At 38.0% G+C, this 22,683-nt stretch overlaps 1 protein-coding gene and 1 long non-coding RNA gene across 12 annotated transcripts in view; one reads left to right on the forward strand and one right to left on the reverse strand.

Moving 5' to 3' along the window:
• LOC129505556 (uncharacterized) overlaps positions 1-14,738 on the forward strand; it is a 35,360-nt gene extending 20,622 nt beyond the window's left edge. For 2 of the 3 annotated variants that reach the window (XR_008663553.1, XR_008663554.1), the window contains one exon: positions 1,027-2,008. This is a non-coding gene — a long non-coding RNA (uncharacterized LOC129505556). Of the gene's footprint in view, positions 1-1,026; positions 2,009-14,131 lie in introns of those variants that run through there. The other variant, XR_008663555.1, reaches the window with a different exon arrangement.
• The window catches only part of RECQL (RecQ like helicase), a 45,798-nt gene continuing 25,230 nt past the window's right edge, over positions 2,116-22,683 (reverse strand). For all 9 annotated transcript variants that reach the window (XM_055318594.1, XM_055318591.1, XM_055318597.1 and 6 more), the window contains 9 exons: positions 15,664-15,830; positions 14,751-14,832; positions 13,638-13,786; positions 13,428-13,545; positions 12,726-12,864; positions 10,856-10,947; positions 4,203-4,422; positions 3,773-3,902; positions 2,116-2,974 (listed from right to left, as the gene is read on the reverse strand). In XM_055318594.1, coding sequence (XP_055174569.1) covers positions 2,831-2,974; positions 3,773-3,902; positions 4,203-4,422; positions 10,856-10,947; positions 12,726-12,864; positions 13,428-13,545; positions 13,638-13,786; positions 14,751-14,832; positions 15,664-15,830 — 1,241 coding nt within the window. In that variant the 3' untranslated portion in view covers positions 2,116-2,830. The remainder of the gene's footprint in view (positions 2,975-3,772; positions 3,903-4,202; positions 4,423-10,855; positions 10,948-12,725; positions 12,865-13,427; positions 13,546-13,637; positions 13,787-14,750; positions 14,833-15,663; positions 15,831-22,683) is intronic.

Consider the following 22,683-nt stretch of genomic DNA (forward strand, 5'->3'; position numbering starts at 1 on the left):
TCAAGGTCATGATCTCAGGGTCATGGGATCAAGCTCCATGATGGGCTCTGTGCTGGGTGTTGAACCTGCTTAGGATTCTCTCTCCCTCTGCCCCTCTTTGCTTGCATGCTTTCTCTCTCTTTAAAAAAAAAAACAATCACTTCTACCAGAAATGCCTAAAAATCACATCCATGATTGTGGTGGTATTTTTGCACATAAAAGGACATTAGTTACACACAGGGATATAAGGAAAACTAATTGTTTAGTGTAGGTTAGCTTATTTAATTCTCTCAATAGCCATGGAATAGGTGATATACCTTTATGTTTTCAAGTGAAGGATTCAAGGGTCAGTTAATTAAATAGAAATATGTACAAGAGTTGGTATTTAAATTTCTGGACCCCCAAGGCAAGTGTTCTGTTCTCAGGTCTTTGTAGAAATACAGTAAAAATACAGTAGAGGAGAGAAATTACTAATGTTGTAAGGAAAGAATTTAAAATGAATTCCCAGCATTGGTTGCTGAAATCAGGTATGATATCCTGAGGCCGGACATCACATATTATATTGATCTACCTGACCACTGAGGTTTAACTGCATGGGAGGCCCTAACTAGCACAAAAAAAAAAAAGGATTAGGAAAAGGAATGAATTTTTCAGTGATAATTTGTCATCTCTACTTCATGCTGATGATGAACTTTGAAAGAGGAGACTGGTTAATTAATAGTATGCTTACCTTAGTGTAATCTGAAATATTTTAATTATTTTTAATGGAGAGTGTATTGAAACATAGAGCTGGTATCATCCTTTAATTTTAAAGGCAGTAATTTGGATAGAATTATCAGATACCAAAATCAGTCTGGTTAGTGTAGATTGATGATTGTTTCTATGGCAAAGACAATCCAACTAGTCATCAAGCTCACTAGAGCTCACTAGCCAATCTAAAGGACTGTCAGTATTGAACCCCTTTAAGGAATTTTGGAAGGTTAAGGTGCTAGCATTTTTTAAGTAAGAACAATGAAAAAAATACCTTATAACATGCTTTTCTTTCAGATGAGGCTGTGGACCCAGGCTAGACATATGGGATGATATGCAGCGAAGCGCACGGCTGCAGCTGGTTTAGAAGAATCTATTGACATGAACTTCAGCTTTGAACTTTTTACTTAAGTAACAAAATTTAACTATAAGGTAAGCTAGATAAGCAAATTAGTGACCTTTTCTGCTTGTTACTCTTATAACTAATTATCTGATCTTTCTCATTGAATAAGAATTTACATGGTTTTCATCATTTTAGAAAAAAATCACGTTTTCTCAGTTCTTGCAAATCAATTATTGCTACTCTTAATTCCTAATCATTAACTACCGTCCTGCTATACTGTTGTATAGTAAAGGGAAAAAGAATCTCTTTCAGATTTGTTGAAAATCCTTCTTGGCACATTTCTACATTTATTTGAGATTAAATCTTGCTTTGTGAGGGGGATAGCTATCATACTCAAGAATGAACCAGGTACTTTGCCATATGTATTATTTACTCCTCTTTACTCTGAATCAAGTTTATTCTTCATCATTTACTCATGAGGAAGAACATACACAAGATTTAAGAAAATTAATTTGCTCATGAAAGATCTAATTCTATTCCTTATTAAATCTTTAATTCATTGACTCTAGGCTAATGTAGTCCAGATCCTACATATTTAATTCACTAGGTATTTTTAATGATCATATAGATTGTGTGGTGGTGTCATCTATACAATAAATGCAGCGTCATTCAAATGTTTTATTTGTGACCCTCTCCGGTGACACTTAGCTGTAAAATTTTATGAATATATTTTTGTGCTGGCCATTCTAGAAATAATACAGTGTTAACTGCTTATCATGTTTCCTTTTTAGTACTCACTAGAGGAACTTTATCATCTCTGTATATAGGTTGTATTGCAGGGAAAATATAACACACAGGGCTTAGATTCAGAACCTGGACTAATGCTGAGATGTACTGAAGGACAAAAATATGTCAAAGTCATCATTGCAGAATGGGCAAATTTAATTGGTGAAACTGATTTAGAAGAAACATTTGAAAACTTAATTTTAGAGTCTTTCATCATATGGAGAAGATTTGCTAGATCCAAATACTGATTTAGACGATTATATAGTTCTTGAAATGCCTTTTTTAATCAAAATGAAGTTTCAAATAACATAAAGTCACAATAAGGTAAATGCACTGATTTAATGAAGTAAGAATACAGAAGTGATAATGATTTCAGAAGAGTGTATTAAAATATTTTTTTAAATGCAAAGATCAAATAATTTACAAATACGTTTTTCCAACACAAAACTGACCACATATGTAAATGTTATTCCTGATTTAGCTTTGGAGCAGATTTAGCTAGGTTGTTATCTCCTTAACAACAACTTGGGTCTGATATGCCAGGATCATTCTTTGATTATGAGATGTCAACGAGGGTTAATAGTTTGCTAATATCCTTTGTATTGATACCTTAATTCCTTTTACATTTGGATTCTACAGCTGTTATGAGCTGAAATCATTTCCTTTCTGTGATAAGCCTGTGTAAAATATTCCGTAAAATAACACTGCTATCAAAAGAAAATATCCCTTGACATACCTAATTTTGAAGAGCTTGAGATGGTTACATTAACTCTTTCTTAAATATTTTACATTGAATTTTTCCTCGTTTCATACTGTAAATTTATAGAGTTCATGATCTTAAATTTTCAAGTCTTCAGTACTTCAGAGCTAAGTCCCATATGTATAAAATATCAATAAAATTATCTTAATCTTTTAACTACAAAATAATGGTATATACATAAACTTTTCTTGGAAAATTTAGAAACATTCATCTCATGCATCATCAATTTTTCTTTTCTTAGTCCCTGTATTCTTAGGTTGCTGAACCATATTTGCAGACTTCTGGAAGTTACCTGAATTTTTTTCTTCCCTCTTTTTATCAGCTCCTTCAGAATGACAAGTTTGAGATGATTCAATCTACAAATAAAAACAAACACTCTGGTCAAAACTCAGCTGTTCCATTTTCTCTTCTGATTAATAATCCCATTGTTCCTTCTTCCATATCAGCCCATTAGTTAAGTGTCCAGTGGTCTGTTTTTTTTTTATATTCAGGTATCTCCTCAGATATGAGCCCTGTCCCAGAGGGGACAGAGATACAGAGACATTGTGTCCCAGAGACACAATCGTACATGGACGGCATGCTTTCGCAGCCTTGAGAGTATTTAGTGTGTGGGAGTCATTGTTCTTTTTTTTTTCTTTTTTTTAAAGATTCCATTCATTCATTCATGAGAGAGACAGAGAGGCAGAGACACAGGCAGAGGGAGAAGCAGGCTCCACGCAGGGAGCCCCACGTGGGACCCGATCCCAGGTCTCCAGGATCACGCCCTGGCTGAAGGCGGTGCCAAACTGCTGAGCCACCAGGGCTGCCCAAGAGTCATTGTTCTTGACCTCTGCTGCACAGGCTGACATCTCAACCAGTGTTGATCACAGTCAATGTTGTGAGAGCAGAGTGCATCACAAATAAGACAATACTAACACTGATTTTTCACATTCTAAAAGGTTGAAACTCTAGTCTGTGTTAAAAGGTACACTAGTTTAAATTATTAGTTAATATCTCTACAGAAAGCAGAAGTATGCTTTTTCTCTTCCATGCCCAGATTTTAAGAAGAAAACTGCTTATCTCTTATGTTCCACTGGACCTAGGACATTACTAGTTCCAGCATCCTATAAGCTTTAATGAGTTTTTTCAGTGTATAAAAATTAATAGTCAGTTACCCTGAAACAGCTCTGCGTGGGCTTCTTCATTTGCATGGTAATAACATGTGCCTCATTGTTTAGAAGATTAGCTTTAGGTCCTATTTTCAAATATGAAATGGTAGCATAAGCTGTGAAACTGTAGTCTTCTCTGTGGAAAATAAAGGCCAATAATCAGAAAGGTTTTCAGAAACTATTTAAAAAAAAAAACAAAATTCATTAAAAAAAATAAATGCAGTAATTTTAATACACTGATATGAAATGAAACTTGCACAAAACAACAGTATCTAGAGATTGCATTTTTTTGACATACAGTGATCAGTTAGAGTTTATCAGGCAAACTGTATATGGCATTTAAGAGTTTTACATGGAACTGGAAAACCACTTGTTCCATTGCAGTTATGAGAAACAGTCATCAAGACAACACCAAAAGAAATAGATTAATAGATACTTAAGATACTGCTGTAGAAGAAGGTGTGCAACAATTTTCTCTAGATCTTCACGAGGAAGTTTGGGAGGAGCAACACCTGCCACTCTCAATTTTGCTGCACCCTTTCCCATCCAAGAATCAATCAGTTTCAGTGGAGTGAGCTTTTCATTCAGGTCCTCTGCCTGCTTCAGGATCTTGACTAGATCTCTGCAGTGTGCTGTGACATTCTTTCTTTCACATGCTATAATGAGACAGACAGGCAACTGGGATTTAGAAATTGCAACAAGGACGGGCTAATAGTAGTAGTTTAAACTGAGTCCTCAACTTCAGCCCCCAAACTGTTGGTTCTGCATTAGAACTAGGCTATTCCTCAAGTCTATCACCAAAATAAGTTAGAGTCTTTGTAAGACACTATTAAATTTACAGTAAAGAAAATAAGCTGGTTACCAGAAGGCTTTTGGGTATGCTCTAGGAACCAGTGTCTGCCACATGTCTGAGAGGGACTTATAAGAGAATCGGTCTATTCCTATTTCCCTGATTTGTGCTCATTGAGCAATATTCCGAAAACTGTGGCTTCCTTGGTACTGTGATTTATATCTTGGTCTGATACTCCTAATTATTGATTCCAGAACCCTGATTTATATATCAGACTCTTGCTAATGTGGTCAGTATAACAGAGTATAATAAACTTATATATAAAAGTTTCTCTAGCTGCAAAGTTAAAAGTATAGTGACCTTCACCCACCAAGACATCAGAACTCTGTGAGAGAGAACTGGTTAGTCCAGGTCCTCAGACACAACACAGGATGAAAAAAGTTAAAATACACCAAAATACTGCTAAGTTAGTATCTGAGTGGTTAGCTATTATCTAGATCAAAAATGATTGACTATAGTCTCCTTTGCATTAAATTTCTCTTCCCAGTGACTAGCCTTTTCTTTATAATAGCATTACTATTCAGAAGAATTTAAACTTTCCTTCACTTCTTAAAAATTTAACATGCCTATAATATAGCAACATAGGATATATGCATCCACATAGCACTTTTTTTATTTACCTGTGTTTTAAATCCTTGCGTTAACTTTTAAATCTAGAAAATGCTATACACATCTTACTTAATCCACTTTGGAATCTAATATTGCCCCCATGTAGTCCTAGTGTATACATTAGCCTATAAAGATTTAAAAACAATGAACTAGGGAGTGTTCCAGTCCAAGATGGTGACACAGGAAGATCCTGACCTCCCCTCCGTGGGCACACCAAATCTACACCTATTTACAGGTGGTCCCTCCTGAAGAGGAACTGAGGGCTGGCTGAACAGCTTCTGTACAACAAGATAGACACACAGAAAACAGCAGGAGAGACTGAGCCGTGGTAACAAAGGGTGCCCCTACCTCTGATGCTGCAAACTGCAGGGGGGAGGGTAGTAATGAGGTACCCAGAGCAGATTCATCTACCCTGAGCCACAGAAAATCAAAGCCATGGTTTAAAAGAACAACCAGAATATAAAGGAAATAGCTCTTGAACCCTGCTAACTGGCAGGGGAGCTGCTGCAACTAGCTCTGGGTCCAAGGGTCCGGTGAGTGCCACAGTTTATGTTCCCCCACCACCTTGACAGCATAGAGGGGAGCAGGTCCAGGCACCCTAACCAGCCTACCAACACAGTAAGCCCCGTAGGCCCCCAGACCACACCAGCCCCACTGTCCCATCAAGGCAGCCCCACCGTGGGGCACATGAGGACAGCCCCTGGTCAGTGCTCACTGCAGCTTAAGCTCTCTCACCACACTGATGCAGGCACAAAGCCTCTCAGAACACTCCAAACCTGCACTGCTTTGGCTTCAGATGGCTTTCTAGGGCACCCCCAGCTGACGCCTTTTCTCAGCTCCAGCTGCGCTACCAGGAAACCCTGGCTTATACCCATGTCAGCTGTCCTTTCAGGGCACCATCTGTGCAGAAAGCCCTGGGGCAATCCCAGCCCACACCCATATCAGCTGTAACTGGCTTTCCTGATTGCACCCTACACAAAGCACCCAGGGACCTTCCCAGCCAGCAAGCCTCCTCAGCTATGGCTGCCCCCACCAGGGCACCTTCCATGCATTCCAGAACACCCCAGCTTACATAAATTTGGTTTTAGCCATCCTGCCAGGGTGCCCTCTGCAAAGAGCCTCAGAAATCCTCAGTCCACAACTACTTAAACTCCAGTCATCCCACCAAGACGACCCCATTGCAGGGTCCCCTGTAACTCCCAGCCTATGCCAGTCGCAGCTCCAGATAGCCAACAAAAGTCACCAGGCATATATTGTCTACATACACAGGGGACAACTACACACCAAGACCATTCCTTCAAGTTTGGGATAAATAGCAGTTCTTTCTAATTCATGGAAACAAAGTCAAGGAGAATGGGGAGACTAGGGAATATGTTCCAAATAAAAAAAAAAACAAGACAAAAACCTCAGAAAAAGAACTTCATATAGCTGATGAAGAGTTTAATGATCTTAAGAATGCTTGCTGGACTGAATGAAAAAACTCTGAGAACTTCAACAAAGAACTGGGAAATACAAAGAACCAGAGTTAAAGAATACAACAAATGAACTCCAAAATACATTAGAGGGAATCAACAATTAATGGATGGAGAACAGATCAGTGATCCAGAAGTTGGGAGGATGTGCAGTACTCCAGCTGAATGGCAAAATAAGTTTAGAAAATGAGGACAAATTGAAGGGTCTGTTAGATAACATCAAGTGAGCATTCATATTATATGGGTCCCAGAAAGACAAGAGAGAAAGGGGCAGAAAAGTTGAAGAAATAGCTGAAAACTTCCCTAACCTAGGAAAGGAAATAGACATTCAGGTTCATGAAGCACACAGAGACCTGTAACAAGATGAACTCAAGAAGGTCCACACAACACAAAATTAAAATTTAAAAGGCTAAAGAGATAATTGTAAAAACAAGGGAGAAACAAAAAGTTACATACAAGAGAAACTATGTAAGGCCATCAGCTGATTTTTCAGCAGACACTTAGCAGGCCAGAAGTGAGTGGCATGGTACATTCATGGTGCTGAAAGGAAAAAAACCTACAATCAAGAATACCAAAAGATTATCATTTAGAATTGAAGAATGAGACAGAGTTCCCAAACAAAAGGTAAAGGAGTTCATCACCACTAAGCTGGCCTTACAAGAAATGCTAAAGGGACTTGTTTAAGTGGAAAAGAAAAAAGCCATAATTAGATATAAGGAAATTATCAATAAAAAGAGGTAAAATATGGCAACATACACATAAACCATGGTGGGGGGGAGTGAAAAGTTCTTTTAGAATGTGTTCAAACTTAAATGACCATCACCTAATATATACACTGCTTTATACTCAGAATGTTATATATGAACCTCATGGTAACCACAAATCCAAAACCTATAATAAGTCAAATAAAGGGAAAAAGTACAGTATATAGAATATAGTCAATGGTACTGTAAGAGTGTTGCATGGTGACAAATGGTACTGACACTTGTGATGGGTACAGCATAACTTACAGTTGCTAAATCAATATGTTGTACATCTGAAACCAATATAACGTTGTGATGAGTCAAATAAAGGCAAAGATAAGAAATTTTTAAAAATAGGGGCTCTTGGTTTGTCAATGGAGATTCATCTACCCTGGGCCACAGAAAATAAAAGCCATGCAACTCTTGATCTCAGGACTGTGAGATTTTTGCCCACATTGGGCAAAGAGATCACTTAAAAAAAATTTTTTTTAATAAAAAGCCAAACTTTAAAAATGTGGGGGAAAAAAGTAACAACAGAAAAGCAAACGTAACACCACATAAAGTCATCAATCACAAAGCAAGAGAGCAAGAAAGGAAAAGAGAACTACAAAAACAACCAGAAAACAATCAACAAAATGGCAATAAGAACACAGCTATAGGGCAGCCCAGGTGGCTTAGCGGTTTAGCGCGGCCTTCGGCCCAGGGTGTGATCCTGGAGACCCAGGATCGAGTCCCACATCAGGCTCCCTGCTTGGATCCTGCTTCTCCCTCTGCCTGTGTCTCTGCCTCTCTCTCTCTCTCTCTCTCTGTGTTTGTGTCTCTCAAGAATAAATAAATAAAATCTTAAAAAAAACCCAAACAACAATAAATACTTTCTCCTCAAATTATATCAAAAAAAGAAGGAAAGCTTCCAAATACATTCCATGCAGCCAGAATTACCCTGATACCAAACCGAAGACAACACACAAAGAAAGCTACAGGCCAGTATCACTTATCCACAGAGATGCAAAATTCAACAAAATATTAGCAAACCACATTTAACAACACATTAAAAGGATCATTCACCAGGATGAACTGGTATTTATTCCCAGCATATATAGATGGTTCAATATTTGCAAAGCAATTAATGTGATACTCACTCACAAGAGGACAAAAACCATGTATTATCTGAATAGATGCAAAACAAGCATTTGTCGAAATTCAACATCTGTACATGATAAAAACTCCATAAAGTAGGTTTAGAGGGAACATACTTCAACATAATAAAGCCCATACATGAAGAATCTAGAGCTAACATACTCCATGATGAGAAACCAAGAGCTTTTTCTCTAAGGTCCACGAGCAAGACAAGCCTGTCCACCTCTATTCAATATGGTACTGGAAGTTCTAACCACAAGACAAATATACCCATCTTGTAAGGAAAAAGTTAAAATATCACTATTTGTAAGAGACATGATACTATACATAGAAAACCTTAAAGACTCCACTATAAAAAACTAGTAGAATAAATGAATTCAGTAAAGTTGCAAGATATAAAATTAATACACAGAAATCAGTTACATTTCTATACACTAATAAGTAGCAGAAAGATAAATTAAAAACACAATTTCGTGTACACTTGCACTAAGCATAATAAAATATCCAGGAAGAAACTTATCTGAGAAGACAAAAGAAGCTGTACTCTGAAAACTATAAAACACTGTTGAAAGAAATCAAAGATTACACAAGCAAATGGAAAGACCGTCAATGCTCATGAGCTGGAAAAATACTGTAAAATGCCTACTGCACGAAGCAGTCTACAGATTCAGTGTAATGTCTAACAAAATACCAACACTTTTTCCTCACAGAACTAGAATAATCCTAAAACTTGTATGGGACCACAAAAGACCTCAAATAGCCAAAGAAATCTTGAGAAAGAAAAAGGTAGATTTCAAATCACAGATTTCAAAATATACTATACTATAAACCTGCCATAATCAAAACAATATGGTACTTCTACAAAAATAGATACGGATCAATGGAAAAGAATAGCCCAGAAATAAGCCCACATTTATATATATGGTCAATTAATCTACGACAAAGGATGGAAGAATACAGAGAAAAAGACACTCTCTTCAATAAATGGTGTTGGGAAACCCAGACCACTTTCATCCCATATAACAAAATAAACTCAAAATGGATTAAAGACCTAAATGTAAGACCTGTAAGCATAAAATGCCAGAAGAGAACATAGGCAGCAATTTTTTTGACATTGATCATAGCAACATTTTTCTGAATATGTCTCATGCAAGGGAAACAAAAGCAAAAATAAATTACTGGGACCACAGTAAACTAAAAAGCTTTTGCACAGTGAAGAAAAGACAATTTACCAAATGGGAGAAGATATTTGCAAATGACATATCTGATAAAGGGTTAGTATCCAAGGTATATGAAGAACTTCTACAACTCAACACCAAAAAAACAGTCCTGTTAAAAATGACCAGAAGACCTGAATAGACATTTTCCTAAATAAGACCTACAAATAGTCAAGAGACACATGAAAAGATGCTCACCATCACTAATCATTAGGGAAATGCAAATCAAAACCACAGTGAGAAATCACTTTGCATCTGTCAAAATGGCTAGAATCAAAAACACAAGAAACAAAAAAACAAAAAACAAAAACAAAAAAAAAACACAAGAAACAACAAGTGTCGGTAAGGATGTGGAGAAAATGGAACACCTGTGCACTGTTGGTAGCAATACAAACCGATGTAGCCACTGTAGAAAATACTAGGGAGGTTCCTCAAAAAATTAAAAACAGAACTACCACAGAGAACTACCACATGATCCAGTAATTCCACTACCAAGTACTAACCCCAAAAACAAAAACACTAATTTGAAAAGAGATATGTACCACTACATTTATAGCCAAGACATGGCAACATCACAAGTGTCCACTGTATGCCATTGATATACACAATGCAGTATTACTCAGCCATCAAAAAATGAGATTTTGTCATTTGCAACAATATGAATGGACACAGAGGGCATTATTCCAAGTGAAATAAGTCAGACAAAGACAAATACCATAGGATTTCACTTCCATGTAGAAACTAAAAAAATAAAGAAAGCAGAAACTGACCCATAAATACAGAAAACTGATGTTTGCCAGAGGGGAAGGGAGGTGAAGGGATGCACAAAAAGGGGGAAGGAGAGTGGGAGATAGAGGCTTAGAGTCATGGGATGAAAGGCACAGCACAGGGAATACATGGTCAATGGCACTGTAACATCATTTGCATAGTGACAGGTGGTAGCTACACTTGTAGTGGGCACAGCAGAGTGTACAGACTTACAGAATCACTATATTGTATACCTAAAACTAATACAACATTATGTGTCAACTCTACTTCAGTTAGACAAACAGTGAACTCACAAATGTCTTTACAACAATTATCACACATTCTGTTGCATGCTTCTGCATTCCACACTTCATCAAAATGTTGAGCTATCAATACACGGCGACACCTGTAAACACATTTAAAGATACAAATTATTAAATGACCTAATAAGTGTTAAGAATCCCCATTTCAAAACACAGTTACAGATTATATTAGTTTCCTACTGCTGTCATAACATTACCACAAGCTTAGTGGCTTAAAACAACAGGAATTTATTATCTTACATTTCTATAGGTTAGAAGTCTGACATGGGTCTCCCTGGCTTAGAAACAAGGTGTCAGCAGGGATGGATTTCTTCTGGAGGCTCTAGGGGAGAATCTGTTTCCTTGCCTTTTCCAATTTCTAGAGCCTGCCTGAATTCCTTGGTTCATACCCTCTTTGCTCCCTCTTCAAAGCCAACGAGTATTATTCTGACCTTTCCTGCTTCCTTCCACACATAAGAACCCTTGTGATTATACTGGGCCCACCCAAACAACCCAGACTATCCCTAGTCTCTGGGAGACTATCCTTCACCTACCACATATAATTTTTTCCTTATGTACTTGAAAAAACACTTCTTTTAGAAGCCAAGACTCCCTTTGAGATGCAATATTGTGCAAATATTAAGGGAATCTTCCTGATACCAAAGCAGTTTCTTGCATTTTAGCAGTTTCTTGTATTTGACTCTAAACCCCAAAATATGCTGCTTGGGAGTCTACTGGATATCTAAGAAAATTGTCATTTTCTTATTTCTTTACCTAGATTGTCGTACCACCTATAGGTGTACAGGAAGAAATTACATTTTCTGTCACTGTACAATAACTGTTTATCAGTTCAAAATTTTTTAGTCCTTTTTAGGATGGGCAGTAAGAGTATAAGGATGACTAATATTAAAAAGCCATCAGGGAACTATATGGTCTAACTAAAGCCACCCTAAATACAGATTTAAATTTATTTTTTAAGGAGAAACTTAATCCTGCTCTCAACTATTTCATCAACCCATCAGCTGGTGAAATGGTACATGTTACTGAGCTCAGCTCTCAAAATGCCTACCATTTATACTCTTTCAAAATGAGTAAAGCTTATAGCTATATGCTGGTTCCGGAAGAAAAGGCTTGGACTCACTGTCAATTTATATCAAAACTTTCAATATGGTGGAGGGGATTAAGAGATATAATCATATATAATCTTCCAGTTATAAAATAATGATGACCAAGGGATGTATTATACAGCAGAGGGAATACAGTCCATCATATTGTAACAACTCTGTAGGGTGACAGAGGGTCACTAGACTTATTGTGACCATTTTGTAATGTATATGAATACTGACTCTCTATGTTGTACATGTGAAACTAATACGGATATTGTATGTCAATTATTCTTCAAATAAAATCAGTATTTCCATATGCTTGTTTTACTTAAAAAAAAAAAAAAAAGAAAAAACTCCAGGGCAGCCCGGGTGGCTCAGCGGTTTAGCACCGCCTTCAGCCCAGGGCCTAATCCTGGAGACCCGGGATCAAGTCCCACGTCGGGCTCCCTGCATGGAGTCTGCTTCTCCCTCTGCCTGTGTCTCTGCCTCTCTTTTTTCTCTATCTCTCATGAATAAATAAATAAAATCTTAAAAAAAAAAAAAAAACTCCATTAAAAAACAGTTTTGGAGGATTATCAGGGGGAGAGAGAGAGAGAAAGAGAGAGAATCTCTTCTTGAATTAAGGCAGATCCTGAAGGTTCAGGTACTGACATTTGCTTTTACAAATTTATACTTGATACTCTGCCAGTAGACTTACTTACTGAGCAAGTACTCAAAGTAATTTCATATCATGCTTATGTTTAAATGACAAGTTATAAAAAAAGTATGTGGCTTACTTGCTTATGTTTTGACAATATGACACCATCTCATAAAGCTTCTGTTGTCCCACGTTTTCCATCACCACCATTGAACTTATTCTGAATATATCTCCAAAGCCATAATACAAAATACAGTCCGCTTTCATGTCATCTCGACCTGTAGTGTGAGAAATCTTGAGATTGCAAAATTACTTGAAAATTTGAAAATTAAAAAAAAAAAAATTGAAAATATGCAAAAAAATGTAAAATCAGCTGACAATGCTTCATTGTTTACATATATCAAATCTAAAAATTTCAGAGATATGAAAGTTAATTTGTATCAGCTGCCCTCAAATTCTAAGAAAAAAAATGACTAAACAGATTTATGATCAGCTTTTAAGTTAAAAAATATGTGCTATATAATTCAGTTACTGAAGTTATAAATTTGAAACCACTAATTAAAAATCCAGAAGGCAAAGATGGACATCAAATTATCTTAGCAAATATAGGAACAATTTCCAACACTCCCATACAAGTAAGATAGGCACTTAAGAACATAAGTATAAATAAGCATAAAACTGCAAAAAAAATAAAAATTTTAAAACCTGCAAAAATTATTTCATTGTCTAATATACTAGCTAATAAAGAAGATTAAAAATACAGAATTATTAAACATCATATATAGTATGTTTTCTGGAAAAGCTTTGTTAAAAGTTACTTCTGGATAGTAGTTGTACATACCTGCACGTCCACTCTCTTGGTAATAATTTTCAATAGATTTACTCATTGAATGATGGATAATAAACCTCACATCTGGTTTGTCAATTCCCATACCAAATGCAACCGTGGCCACTACTACCTAAAATTTGTTTCAACATTTTTTGTTAGTTAAATGAAGTTAAAAATATTTTTAAATGTTAATTAGGCTTCTACTGAAGATATATACTTAACCTGAATTTCATTGGCTGACCATCTTCGATGAACACTGGTCTTATCTTCTGGTTCCATATTGGCATGGTATGCACCTGCCTGAATTCCCAGTTTCTGTAAACTAACTGTAACTTGCTCGGAGTCTTTCTGAGAAAAGCAATATATGATTCCTGTAGTAAAATATGTTCAGTTGTTAGATATATATAATTTTTAACATACATTCAACATGCTGATTAATATAATGCACAGGAAAAAAGATTTAGAAAAAAATTCCAAGGTCCTGAACACATATGACTTTCTGGTATAATTCAAGATTTGATCAGCAGCTTGTTCTAAAGGACAAATAAGCCCTGGGCCACCAATTTTGGTTCCCATTACCCCTCTCTTTCCTCTCGAATATGATGTAAAAGGTTTCATGTGCAAGTGACTTTGGGGACCATCGCACTGAACAAAGCTGTTTTTTGTTTGTTTGTTTTTTGCACTGAACAAAGTTAAACAAGTTTCTCTACTTGCAGGGCTGGCCAGAACTTCTCATGTGCCAACTGATATACCCTGTGAAGCTCAAGAAGGGAAAAACAGCTGCAGTCTTTCTCAAATTTGACCCTGGAGCTCCTTTCACCCAGGGCACCATTAGTATCTTCTGAAAATCTGTAGAACAGCTTTGAAATGCTTTTACACAAACTCTGTGCTTCAGTAACTCCTGTCTACGTATAAATTCTGGAGCATGGATACAAATACTCTCCACCTACAGTTAACTCATTCAATATATACTATTTATTCCTTACTGTATCCTTTTCTATAAAGGACTATGTATTACATCTCTTCAGAAAATCACTGCTTAACCTTCTATCTTATACACAGTGGATACTTACTAAATATGTGCTGTTGATACTTAGCATTATGTGTTAGGTCCACTATTTAAAGCAATTAGGTGCTGGACTCTTATAATCTGTCCCATGAGCAAATGACACATCCAATTTCTAAGATCACCAAGTAAACTAATTCTTTCATAACATTTTCAAGTATCTTCTAACATGCATTAATATTTCTGGCAGCTCATCATTCACTAGATCAATGTAATATTAATTACTTTTTTAAAGTTCTGTCTTCAAAGTTGGTTTGTTTTTGCATTACCTGATTGCCCTTTGTATCTCCCATTAATGAGCTTTACAATATCCTCGATAACATCTTCAGTGTTGGAGGGCTTCTGCCGAATCTAAGAAAAAGCTAACTTAGTACAAAGTAAATTAATGGCCTCATCCACGTAGCCATTTGCTTAACAACTTTCAGGGTGCTGTGCTTTTATGGGCACAATGCTTATCTCTTACTCATATTCACCTCCCCTGACCCTGCCACCACCCAGACTCTTCTTGATCCTTGGTTTTGAATTTACTAGGAATGAGGAGGCACAGAAGCAGCAAATAACCTGTAAAGATGGAGACCTTTTTTATTTTCTGGTGTTTATTTTTTTTTTATGTAGGCTCCATGCCCAGTATGGCTTGATCTCATAACCTGAAGTTAAGACCTAAGCTGAGATCAAGAGTTGCCTGCTTAACTAACTGAGCCACCCAGGCGTCCCTGTTTCTGATGCTACTTTTATAAAAACATAAACCATGGCATAAATAACTTCAGTGAAAACTCCAAAAAATATTAAGTCTATTCTTTTAAAAGTTTCGAAAGAAAAAAAAAAAAAGCTGTTAACCTATATAATCTAAATTAGCAAATCTTTAATGGCTTATTAATATTTTATGATTAACTTCAGTGGAGATGTCATTAGGGTCCTTGGTATCAATCTATGCTTCCCCTCCATCCCTGTACAAGAATGTGCATCAATTTCACAAGTCAATGTCTTTTATTTAATCCAGCAGAGGATTATGCAGCAACAGAGACACATGAAGAAAGCATTACTCAAGGATCTGCTTATAATTACCTCCTGATTTTAAAAACTTTTAAATAGAGTTAACTGTTACGTAAATAAACATAATGAAGAGGAAACCTCTGCTGTAATCCTTCATGAAAGTAATAAATTGACATAAAAGCTACATACCTCATAATAAAGATTTGGCCGATTAAAAGAAGCCGTGAAAGTAAAACACTTTTCCACACACAGTATCTTCTGGGCATCCTTCAGTACATGGCTTGTTGCGGTTGCAGTCAGCCCCATTAGGGCTGTGTTAGGGAACTGCCGCTTCAAGATACCAAGTGCCTTGTAATCTGGAAAAGAAAAAACATCAAGTTGGCCCACTTTCTATCCTTAAGGAGAAAATGACATCTTACCATTACAGTTAAACGATGGTTGCTGGATTTTATTTCCCCAGCTTGCAACTGCTAATCTGCAGTTGGTGCCTGGCCTTTCTGAGTAGGCAGGTTTTAGGCTACTTTTAACTGGTTCTTCAGAAGCACTGCTCTTGCCCGCAGGTGAACTGAACTCCCTGTTGGAGAGAGGAAACACCAAAACATTTCCAGTAAGCTGTGCACTGGTTTGCACCCTCTGACTAGGGGATTCAAGAGTGGAAGTGGCCATAGCATGTGAACCTTACAACTGACAAGAGAGAAGAGAGGCCATCAGCCAAACCCCTTCTACCATCACTATCCTCCAAGTGTGGCAAATTCAGACCAGAAAACTTTTGCTGAGGCACTGGTCTTTATACAACTTATTTCCGGGAAACCATTCTGGGCTCATATTTGTCATAAACATTTCAATCACTAGATGAGTTGTCCTGATGTACCTGAAGTTCTTGGAGAACGTGGAAAGGGACTGTGGTCGAAACTGCTAAATGCAAAGCTAGAGAACTACCAGGAAAACAGAGAAGGTGGCATTGAGGAAGTCGTGAAGGTTTCAAGGAGGTAACATCTGAGTTGGGTCTTGAAGGACAAGCAGAAGCTCACTAGGCAGGTTAGAAGAGAACACCAGGCACCGACACAGCACATACATATGCTGCAAATACACCGGCATGAAATTACCTGGTAGTCAGATAACAGCAGGCAGTTCTGTCCGGCTAACTCACAGGGGGTCAAGCTGGTGCACCTACTGTCAACTCCAGTAAGTGGGCGAACCACGTTCCCTGTATGGCTCCAAGTGCACATGGCCCAAAAGAAGACCATGTGCAAGGTGTGGCAGGTAGAAGTGAAGTAGCCGCCATTACTCTCTGGGGATCTTTCCGGGCAGATAGGATGAGGGACAGATGCGCAGGTGCCCAGGCAGTTCTAGCCTGTCCTAGTTTTTTTCCACTTTCCCTTCAGCTCTTCCTCCCAGCTGTAGGCCTTGCCCACCAACAGGCCCCACCAGATGCTTAGCCGTAGACCTATGGTGCTGACAGCTACTAGGAGGAGAGAGCTTACCGGAGCCCTCTCAAGAGTTTCCCTGTGGCTCCCTCTGGCACCAGACAGGCTCCTTAGACACCACTACAAGCTCCAGTTGGTCATCCCACACCAGTGCTTCAGGAAATCAGGGACTTTCTCTGATCGTCCATCCTTCACTTCCCCAGCAACTCGTACCACTGTACAGGGTTTGCTTCCTAACAGAAATCCCTGATGACCTGGTGTTCACAGTAGCTCTGCTTCCCCGCCTGCACCTCGAATGATAGCACCACAGAAAGACGGCAGAGCACAGAAAGGCAGGCTTAAGTAAGACTGGGAACAACTGTCAGTTGGTTGAAGGAGCTAAGCCTTTGTCCTATAGGAAATGAGTCACCATGTTATTTTTATAGCACACAAGGGATATAGATAGACTCATCTTTTGGCGGTAGCGCAAGGTATGGGCTGGAAGAGGGAAAAGACTAAAGAAAGGGAAATCAGTTCAAAGATGGCAGCAGCCAACTGGAAACCCAGTAAGAACAGGAAACAAGGCATGACAATGAGGACAGAACAGAAAGAAAACACTGAGGAGAAACCCAAGAACTAGAGCCCTATAAGTCCTGGTGACTACTGGGATATGGCCCCTGGGGGAGGGAGAGTGGGGAGTATTGAGGGGAGGGGAGGGGAGAGAGGGATCCAAGATTCATCCATTCCTGCCAAGCATTTCTCCAGGCACTGAAGACTATGTGGTGAACAAAACAAGGATGTTATGCAAATGGAAGTACAATTCAAGCAAAGAAACCAGACAAAACAAAGAGTAAATCAATAAGTACGTTATTATCAGAGGGTGAGAAGGGCTCATAGTGGTAAGCTAGTGTAGGAGGAATGTAAAGAGGGAGGAAGAAGAATAGGAAATCAGGTAGAGACAAACAGAAGAGAGATCATATGTACTGTCTTATGGACCCCAGTTAAGAATATGGAATTTATTCTAAGTACAAAGAGGATCTGGTGGGTAGTTTAGGAAGGGAAGTCCCAGGGTTTGATTTGTATGTAGAAAGGATCACTTTGGTTGTTGTGTGAGGAATAAACTGTAGAAGAGTAAGTCTTGAATCAGGCTAGTTGGGGAGCCACTGTAGTGGGCCAATGGAAAGGAGCCTAGCTGGACCTAGGAGACAGCAATACAGACAAAGGGAAGTAGACAAACTTGAGATTCAGTTTAGCAGTAGAGCTGACAGGACTTGGCGATGGCCTGGATCTGCAGAGGTAAGATAAACCAAGGATGATGTGCCATTATTACGTTACAGTTATTAGCTGAGAGAACTCCATCCTTCTCTACCCCGCTCTGTGGTGCTGGAGCGGGGAATCCATACACTCCATTTCTGTTTTGTGAGCTGGCCCTATAAGGACAGAGTACGAGGCTGGGGGAGGAAGAAGTGTCTCAATCCTTCCTTTCTGCTTCCTGTGGACTTGCTTGTATTCTCAAGAAGTCACCCCAGAAGGCTTCTTCATCCCTACACAAGCACTGTGTCTTCATAGGAGCAGATGAATACAGATGGCAGTTTTTCCAAACTTTGGAGAACCCACTTCGTCACAGGTCCACCCACCTCGGCCTTCACTACGAGACATCAGCAGCATGGGGCTGTGCCTCCTCAGAGAATGGAGTTTCAGCTCCACAAAGACTTTCTTCTCAAGCTTATTACTTCCAAACTTTTCTTCCTGTTCAGGAACAAGACAAGGATGCCCACTCTCACTACTGTTATTTAACATACTAGTAGAAGTCCTAACCAGGTTAATTAGGCAAGAAAAAGAAATAAAAGGCATCCAACTTGAAAGAAAATAAGTAAAACTGTCACTATTTACAGATGACATGAAATTATACACAGAAAAATCTTGATTCCACCAAAAACCGATTAGAACTAAAATTCTCAAAAGTTACAGAACACAAAATCTATATACAAAAATCAGTTGTGTTTCTATATACTAATACCGAACTTTTAGGGAAATTACGAAAACGATTCTGTCCACAATTACATCAAGAAGAATAAAATGCCAAGCGATAAATTTAACCAAGGAAGTAAAATATGCACTTGAAAACTGTAAGACCCTGATAAAAGAAACTGAAGATAACACAGAGTAATGGAAAGATATTCTGTGTCTATGAAATGGAAGACTTAGCACTATTAAAATGTCCATATACCCAGAGCAATCTACAGATTCAAAGCAATCCCTATCAGGAGTCCAAAGGCTTTTCACAGAACTAGAAACAACCATCCTAAAATTTGTACAGAACAACAAACAAAAGGCCCCCAATAGCCAAAGCAATACTGAGAAATATGAAAAAAGATGGAGGCATCAAACTTCATTTCAAACCATATTACAAAGCTAGAGTAATCAAAACGGTATAGTGTTAGTATAAAAATGGAAACATGGATCAGTAAAACAAAATATAGAATCCAGAAATAAATCCACACATATATGGTCAATTAATTTATGACAAAGGCATCAAGAATATACAATGGAGAATCGACAGTCTTTTCAATAAATGGTGTTGGGAAAACTAGACAGACACATGCAAAAGAATGAAACTAGAACCTTATACCATATACAAATCAACTCAAAATGGATTAAAATCTTGACCATAATGCCTGGAACCATAACACTACCTGAAGAAAACATAGGGGATAAGCTCCCAACACTGATCTTTGCAACAATTTACCGGATTTGACATCAAAAGAAAAGGCAACAAAAGCAAAACTGTGTAAGTGGTACTGCATAAAACTATAAAACGCTTCTATACAGCAAAGGAAACCATATATAATATGGTGATATATATATATATAGTGACATAATATAATGAAAAGGCAACCTATGGATTAGGAGAAAATATTTGCAACTATCCGATACAAGGTTAACATAAAAACTATACAAAGAACTCATTCAACTCAATAATAAAAACAAAATAAAACAAAACAAAAAAATCTGATTGAAAACTAGGCAGAGGATCTGGACAGACATTTTTCTAGACAAGACATACAAATAGCCAACAGGTACCTGAAAAGGTTTCCCACATCACTTATCATGAGTAAAATGCAAATCAAAACCACAGTGAAACATCACCTCACACATTGTTAGGATAGCTATCCTCTAAAGAAGATGTGGTTTATGTATACAATGGAATATTACTCAGCCATTAGAAACAACAAATACCCACCATTTGCTTCAACGTGGATGGAACTGGAGGGTATTATGCTGAGTGAAGTAAGTCAATCGGAGAAGGACAAACAGTGTATGTTCTCACTCATTTGGGGAATATGAATAATAGTGAAGGGGAATATAAGGGAAGGGAGAAGAAATGTGTGGGAGATATCAGAAAGGGACACAGAACATAAAGACTTCTAACTCTGGGAAATGAACTAGGGGTGGTGGAAGGGGAGGAGGGCGGGGGGTGGGGGTGAATGGGTGACGGGCACGGAGGGGGACACCTGACGGGATGAGCACTGGGTGTTATTCTGTATGTTGGTAAATTGAACACCAATAAAAATTAATTTATAAAAAAAAAAATAAATAAAAAAAATAAAGAGATTAATCTCTTACAATAAATGAAATGTACTAGGGGCAAAAAAAAAAAAAAAAAAAAAAAGGATAGCTATCCTCAAAAATACAAGAAATAACAAGTGTGGGAGAAAAAAGAACCCAGGTGAACTACTGGTAGCAATGTAAATTTGTGTAGCCACTATGAAAAACAATAGTGTGGGGCACCTAGGTTGCTTAGTCGGTTAAGCATCCAACTCTTGATTTCTGCTCAGATCATGATCTCAGAGTCATGAGATGGAGCCCCATATGGGCTATGAGCTCAGCGCGGAGTCTGCATCTCTCCTTCTCTCTGCGCCCCTCCCTCCACTCTGGCTAGTGCATGCTCTCTCTAAAATAAATTAAAAATCTTTAAAAAGAGAAAAAACAATATAGAGGTTCCTCAAAAATTAAAAAATAAAACTACCATATGACTCAACAATTCCACTCCTGGGTATTTATCCAAAGAAACAAAACCACTATCTTGAAAAGATAGCTATGCCTGGGGGTGCCTGGGTGGCTTATTGGTTAGGTATCTGGCCTTTGGCTCAGGTTATGATCCCAGGATCCTGAGATCAAGCCTCACATTGAGCCCCCCTGTCTCTGATTCTGCTTTTCCTTCTCCCTTTCCCTCTGTGTACTCTCTCTCTCAAATAAACAATTAAATCTTAAAAAAAAAAAAAAAAAAGATACGACCATAGTGAATACCTATTCAGTGCTAAACATTTAAAAAAAGAAAAAGGTATCTACTCCTCTATGTTCACTGGAGCATTATGCATAACAGCCAAGGCATGGAAACAACCTAAGCATGCAATGATGCATGGTTAAAGAAAATGTGGTACGTATATATACATACACCCACAATGGAATATTATTTGGCCTTAAAAAATAAGGAAATTCTGCTATTGGCAACAACATGGATGAAACTTGAGAGCATAATGCTAAGTGATATAAGTCAGATAGAGAAAGATAACCACTATATGATCTCACTTATATGTGGAATCTTTAAAAAGAAAAAACAACCCAAAATACTGAAAACACACTGGTGGTTGCCAGAGGTGAGGCACAGAGGTGGGCAAAATGGGTGAAAGGAGTCAAAAGGTACAAACTTCTAGTTACACAACTATTTTATATAACTAAGAGTAATACAAGGTTGTATGTCAATTACAGCTCTATTAAACATTTTTTCTAAATGGGTACACATTTCCAATAAACTAAATCTGTAGTTGCAGAGGAAGAGAACTAGATATAGAACCACTGATGACGACTAGTAGCTAATTTACAGAGGCAATTGCAAGTTATGCTAACACACAAGCAACAGTTCTCATCCTAAGTGATCAACTACTAAGGCTAGAAATATAGGGCAAGGGTGAGAAACTGGATATTTTCAGTAGCTACCAGGCAACAACTCTTTGGAATAGTCTAAATAACATGGTGGGGTCTCTAGTAAAAAAGACAGTATATATCCTGCCTAAGACATGTAAATCAAATTTTTAAAAAATACCTAATGCCCCCAAATAATTCTGAAAGTAGAAAACTGTGTCTTCAGGCCACGAGTCCACCATGCCTGAAGTAGTGTAAGAAAAGACAAAAACAGATTAGAACCATGGGGAACACTTAGGGTGGCAGCAAAGGAAGGAGAACAAGGCAGAGAGAATGGAAACACATCAAAAGCCTCCATCACAGAAACCCAGGGAGGAACAAGTGGCCAAGAGAGAGATAAATGCAGGAAATGCTCCTCCTGCTCCAGAAGTTAAGTGGGAAAAGGAATGCAGATTAAGCCCATGGGGAGATAGATAGGAGACCAAGGTCACCTCTGAGCAGAGTGGTGAAGAGAGAAGGGACTCAGTGAATTCAGAAAGGAAGGTGAGAAACAGATGGTAAGCTTAGAGGATGAGGTGAAAGGAAGAACAGAAACAGGACAACACCATAAAGGGGTGAGAAAGGTGAAAGCCTATTTCAGTTTCTCTCTTTGTTTTAGGGAGTCGTAAAATTCAGGAGGTGAGCCTGCGTGGTTCAGTTGGTTGAGGGTCTGACTCTTGATTTTGGCTCAAGACATGATCTCAAGGTTTTGAGACAGAGCCCAGTGATGTGATCCGGGCTCAGGTTAGTTTGCTTCTCCCTCTCCTTCCACTCCTCCCCCTACTCGCTCGCTCAATCTCTCTCTCAAATTAAATAAATAAAAACATAAAAAAAAAAA

This window comes from Nyctereutes procyonoides, unplaced genomic scaffold, assembly GCF_905146905.1.
Source record: "Nyctereutes procyonoides isolate TBG_1078 unplaced genomic scaffold, NYPRO_anot_genome, whole genome shotgun sequence".
Classification (NCBI taxonomy): domain Eukaryota; kingdom Metazoa; phylum Chordata; class Mammalia; order Carnivora; family Canidae; genus Nyctereutes; species Nyctereutes procyonoides.